This window comes from Hordeum vulgare, chromosome 2H, assembly GCF_904849725.1.
Source record: "Hordeum vulgare subsp. vulgare chromosome 2H, MorexV3_pseudomolecules_assembly, whole genome shotgun sequence".
Classification (NCBI taxonomy): Eukaryota; Viridiplantae; Streptophyta; class Magnoliopsida; order Poales; family Poaceae; genus Hordeum; species Hordeum vulgare.
This window is the reverse complement of record NC_058519.1, coordinates 10,351,841-10,358,101: the sequence shown is the minus strand read 5'-3', so window position 1 is coordinate 10,358,101 and position 6,261 is coordinate 10,351,841. Positions and strand designations below refer to the sequence as shown.

At 43.3% G+C, this 6,261-nt stretch overlaps 1 protein-coding gene across 1 annotated transcript; it reads right to left on the bottom strand.

Moving 5' to 3' along the window:
- Nucleotides 1-913: 913 nt before the first annotated feature.
- Nucleotides 914-5,966, bottom strand: LOC123424886 (DUF724 domain-containing protein 3-like). Its single transcript, XM_045108577.1, has 6 exons — nucleotides 5,412-5,966; nucleotides 4,024-4,476; nucleotides 2,951-3,526; nucleotides 2,764-2,830; nucleotides 2,590-2,688; nucleotides 914-2,479 (listed from the first exon to the last, which is right to left on the bottom strand). The coding sequence occupies exons 1-6, from the start codon at nucleotides 5,964-5,966 to the stop codon at nucleotides 1,221-1,223; spliced, it is 3,009 nt and encodes a 1,002-aa protein (XP_044964512.1). The 3' UTR covers nucleotides 914-1,220.
- Nucleotides 5,967-6,261: the final 295 nt, after the last annotated feature.

The following is a 6,261-nucleotide window of genomic DNA, read 5'->3' as shown; positions in this document are numbered from 1 at the left end:
TCTTTTTTACATACAAATATATGCGTATTTCACAAATATAATACAAACTATGGATCAACTTGTAATTTTTTCACATAACTCACTTTGAAAAATCTTATATATAGTATATGAACATAATAGGAATGATAAATTAGTATATATGCTACCACATGGTAGTATATGGAACATGTAGGGTAACTACCCCTGGATGATAAGATATATATATATATATATATATATATATATATATATATATATATATATATATATATATATATATATATATAACGTACTAGCGTAAAATATGTTTAATCCTAAACCATAAGAAATTCACAAAACCTTAAGAAATTCACAAAACCTTTAGGCCGTTGATAACACCAGTAAGGACTATATGTTCTCCAACCGCCGCACGTTGGTTCTCCAACCGCCGTGGCAAACCGAGACTAAATGATCAAACCCTTTAGTCCCGGTTAGCAATCCAAGACTAGGATCGAACCCTTTAGTCCCGGTTAGCAATCCAAGACTAGAGTCCGTTGCCAACGGAGAGAAAAAACCCGTTCTTACCGTAGTCATCAACAAAATGGTATTCAGAGGGTTAAAATTTCAACAAAATTTTGGTGAAATTTCGCATATTTCAGTGGGATCCAAATATTTTAGCAACGATATTTCAAGACAGATTCAATCAATTTTCAAATAAATTTAAATTATTTTTGAATTCATCAAAATCAAGTGAAATTTAAATATCAAAATCCGAATAATTTCTGAAATATGCGAATTTTCCAAAATTTCACATATTTCGCTGTGATCCGAAATTATTTTGTTTCCGAAATTAAAAACCTCGAAACATGCATGTTTTGAGCAAAACTACATTCTAGACTCACACTAACAAAATATTAGCCAGCAATACTAAAACTGGTCGCTGCGGAAGACTGAATAACGGAACAGAACAGCACACGTAACTTCAGTAGCTCCCGCATATAGAGCACTGGTTCAGCTTACATGGTAGTATGTCACAGATGGCTGTCACATACCACCACCAGAGCAACAACTTGCACAAAAGACCATGTATGTCACAGATGGCTGTCACATACCACCACCAGAGCAACAACTTGCACAAAAAACTGCCCGTCGCGGCAAGCTGCAGGATAGCATCACGAACTATCTACATATTCACCACCACTTACCATATTGTTAACTACCTATTCACAAGCCTGTTGACATGCTTCCATCATAGGCCAAATTCATCGTGGCACGGCGTTGGAAAGATACGATCTCTCGAGATCGTTTGCTTCTGCCTTGAGCCTTGAGATCTTCATGGCATTACTCATCTTCTGCGAGATGGCAGACCGCATCATGTTGCGCATGAGATAGGCGTGCAGATTGAGACGATCGACAGTCATAGCTAGCGCGCAAACTTGCGTGCGGAGTTCCTGGTCGTAGGTTTCTATGTTAGCAATCTTCTCCTCCAGTTTTTCGACGCAACTATTACTTGTGGCGAGTAGGATTTCGATGCGTAATCTCAGGTCCCTGACATTGAAACCATTCTCCTCGAGTAAAGCGAGGCTCTTCATCTTCTGTTCCAGCAGTTTTTTGTCACCCTGAACATCCAGCATGTTTATGCTTTCTGATAAACTGGCAAAAGAGTACATCAAACCTAATGCCATTCCTTCACGGAGCTCTGGACAATACTCCTCAAACTGACGAAAATGCGGCCGCTGTGGCGCTTTCCTAAATATTTCCAGTGCCTCCAGATGTGCCCACATTCGGGAGGTCTTCTTAAATGGAAGATGCTGGACTGCCAAGGATCCGGAAAGCCGGCCATTCATGCTTATGGTACTCTCGTGCACAGCTACCGATTCCAGCGACAAGGGAAAGACAGAATCACTTGTTCTGGCTGCAACATACCTGGATACTGGTGTACCCTCCACACCATTTGTCATGGCCAAGCTATGATCGAAAGGTTCTGTCACACTATAATTGCTCATACCAAAAGGAGACAACCGAGTTACCGTTGACTTCTCGACGGATTGGCTACTGCCTAAGAACTTCCTGCTTGGACTTTCATTGGTAATCATGTCATTCTCGAGTGCGGTTAAAGATGTGGCTGAGAATTGACAGTCAGCACTAGCACATTGATTATCATGCCCATTTCTGGCTAATCCAACCACATTCCCTTGATGGTTTTCCTCATCCATATCTTCAGTTATATTGACCTCCAAATCCCCATCTAATGGTAGCAAATTCGGTACAACGTCATCTAAAGTAGCTGCATAACAAGTAACACAGTCCACTGCAGCTGCTGTGTTGTCCTTCCAGAGCTGGTTGTCATGCACATTAGCTTCACAGCTCTCTGCTGAAGGCAACAAAGGAACGCTGGCATTATCAGCCGTAACCAAATACCTCTGATATAATTCTCCACCAGTCATGTCCTGCTCAACGCTAGTTTCACCAGTGTAGCCCCCTTGCTTAAGATACTCTATTCCACTACGGTCTTCTGAACCTGGAAATGGAATGTATCATGATACAACTGCTAGTAACATAATGGAAATGTTTTCTGACATTTCTGTAATCAGTACATATTGTTGACTGTTCAGAAATCAGAACGCATACCTCTGATGCCATTTTGTGGCGTCGAGTCCATACAGCTCGCCGTATTTATTTTTGGAAGTATTTCACATCCAGCAGTCATATCCTTAGGAAGTTCAGCCACTGCATAATTTTGCCAATTAGTATTTGCAGTTTATATTGTACCATTAGAAGTTAAACAATAGTTTAAGAACTTACAGTCCGTAGAGACAGAGATAACCTTGTTGTCTTCCTGGATTGCTTTAGCAGTTATCCCTCTCATTGTCTGCATTATAGGTATTTACAAATATAAAGGAAAATAAGAACAAATGATATTTTAAATGATCTTATGACTAGTTTAAAACAGTTGAGAGAATCAGGGGAGGTGATAGAAATAAAAACTGACAGTTTCAGGGTTGATTGCTGTTTGACAAGAAACACATTCCTCTATTTGTTTCGACAGTTCAGTCCTAGTTCCCACAGTTGACTGCTCATCCTGATCGCTTAATGCTCCTTTTGGCCCTTCAATACTCTGAAAACATGCGTTAAGAGAACGCGTTCCTAATAGTCGGTACAGTGGGTCAGGTCTTTGTTGTCCAAACGCTCCAAACAACAAAGCCCGTAACTGCCGACTTTGTGGTGTAGAGGGTATGATAATACTCTGAGAAGATGATTGTTCCAGATGACAGCTTGGAGCAAGTGAAGATGAACTCAGCTGGTTAAATGCTGTCATTGGTGGCAGTGAAGGAAGTGATAGCTCAGACCGCAATGCCAATACTGCATTTCCTTGATAATGAGTAATTTCATTGCCCGCATTGCAAATGGACAAAGGAAGAGGGGAAGTTTGTCCTGATACCAAATCTTCATTCTTCAACTTTTTGTCACGACGAGAATCAGTTTCATTGCTGATTTCATCGGAGTCATCATACAAGGCGGGAACTAGCCTTTTCCGTGAGGTTAATCGAGGTTCATTAGAAGATTCCTGAAATGGATGCATTTCATGGTCATGATTTTGGTGTGAAAGCTAGTACATAGGAAAAAAAATAACACATCAGTACACCATAAAGATTTGAGGCTACATTGAACAACAGCTTTGATGTTTGGAACATAGAGTAGGGATAATATTCCAACTATGAATAAACTTGCATGTTCCTAATTCATTTGCAGAAGCTTCTGTTTTCAAGTGCACATTTGTTTTCCTAAACATACAAGATAAATAAACGGCCATCATGACAGGGCTAAGTGTATCACAGTTTACTGTGACCAAGTGTCATTCATTAGCCCTGATGCAAATGGTGCACACTGCACAATGATGGTGGATAAAATGATAAGAGGAGCCAAAGTACGATCGCCATGTTGCCACATTTTTTTTGAAATCTGAAATACTAAAATTGAGTATAATATACTTGTCGCAAACAACAAAAAGAACGCCAGAAAAGAATGACACAAGACAAAACACGGATTATGCACTAATTGTACCTCTTTCACGAAGCGTACCCATTTTTTACCGTCCCAGTCAAACCGTGTCCTGAGTTGCGCATTTTCAACCGTCAAAACATCCACAGGTTCCAAGTCCTCCATGTCCGCCTCTTGATTCTTCAACTTTACAATATACTTCTTGTTGAGTCCACTATCTAAAACCTCAACAATAACACCAGGCCACCAGCTACCCTCATGATGGACCTCAACATGAGAAGAAGGATAAAATCTGTACTTGGAGCCCATACGGGTGACGGTGCGTGCTGGCCGAATGTCTTGAGAATCTACAATCTCAGTGGCCAATTCCCCGTCATTTTCGGTATGCATGTACTGTACTAGAAAATGTGTAACACCAATGACTTTAAGAACAGTAGCTGGACTCCAGGATGCGCCGACGGATTTTCCACTAACTTCAACTTGGTTTCCCTCACCAAACAAAGGAGTTCCATCGTCCTGCACGCAACAAGAGTATCAGAAATAACGAAAGAGATAACTGCACAACGTGTGTAGATTAAGGGAATTAGTCACTAAAGTTGAAAAGTGTTATGCATTTAAAATGATCCATCCACATCTTTTTAATTTAATACACCTTTGGAAAATATTTATATTTATCTCAAGGCTGCAAATTATCATAGAGTCCTAAACTCAGCTGTATAGTCCGGTAGCCACCAAGTTTGTAAGTTAAAACTTCAAATTTTCATCATTAATTTCGGAGAAACATCTAGGATCACTGCTACATTTCAGTATCTGCTATCACTTAACTGGTAATGGCTGGCCTGAGAACACAGCCTAAAATAGGAATATGTGGGTTGGAATTAGTAACTTCAGGAAGGTACGCTAATTCAGATGATAAAGACAGCAGAAAATCTCAAATGGGAAACTGCACAATCACAACACGAGCTGTTCTAAACGGAAAAATAATTACAATATGAGCACGGTTAGATTTGAAAATCTACAATATGTTCGATTTGACCGCAACCCTTATACACTTCTTAGACTTGAACCAGCATGTGATAGGCCGGGGAATTGTAAAGCAAAGTCATTTTTCCTAGCTGGTTTTTTCTAATTGACATTGCTTGGTTGAATTATAGCTACTAGTTCCATGCCAGCAATTGTCTGAAGAAAATGTAAAATTAACTTCTAAAGTTTGGGACAAATAGCCATTTTGATCCATCCAAAAAGGTTCAGATAACTTACAAAATACCAAATGTACACCTTAAAAGAAACGAAATATATTAATGGCCTACATTGATAAAGAACATGCTACATGCAACAAACAAATCCATGTGAAATGCAATAATATTTATCCATAATCAGCAAACAAATTAATCTGAATGCAATCCAAAAGTAGTATGTGACGTGTGAACAGAGGGAGACACCCTGCTTACCACCTCTGCAGCCGGGACCCACCGGCCGTCCTCGAACACGCGCTGCGGCCGCAGATCCGTCTCCACGAACTCGAGCGTCTCCCGCGACGTGGGGAACGCGACCCTGTAGGATGCTCGGCGATCCCCGGCAATCACCGGCGACGGGAGGACGGCGGAGACCACGCCGGCCCACCAACCGTCGTTGTGGAACGCCTCCACCATCTCGTGGACCGCGAACCCCCTCCCCGCCTCGTGCGGTGGTGGACGCGGCCGCACGTTGGCGGCGGCCGCGGTCTCCCTGAGCGGCTCGTCGTCCCCGTCGTCGGCCAGGAGCGTGGCGTAGGCCACCGTGTAGCCGCCGGAGGGCAGGTGGCCGGCGACGGTGGCCTCGTAGAAGGAGCCGGCGAAGCCCGGGTCGTCGCTGCGCACCTCCACCTCCGCGCCCACCGGCAGCAGCATGAGCTCCGCCGACTCGTCCACGTCGTCCTCCTCCGTCTCCGGCAGAACGAGCTCGTCGTCGGACGATGAGGAGGAGGAGGGGGCCGGAGGGCGCCTCTTGGCACGGCCGCGCCCCATGGGAGCTTTGGTGGTCGTGGGTTGTTGGTGCTGGTGGTGTGAGGGAGACGCTACTAGGGTGGGGTGGCGGAGTGGCGGAGGCGGCGATGTGGGAGACGTGGGGTGGGGTGGGATGGACATGGGTATGGACTGCTACTGACGCGTGGCGCCAGGATGGAGAAGGCCCGTAGTGAGGTGACATACTTTTATACGAGTAGTATATAGTCTGGAGAGGTAGGTGCGTGTGGTTAATGTCAACGTTGTTGTTTTCCACCGGCACTCTTTTATGCATGTACGAGCATCTATGTCTCAAACG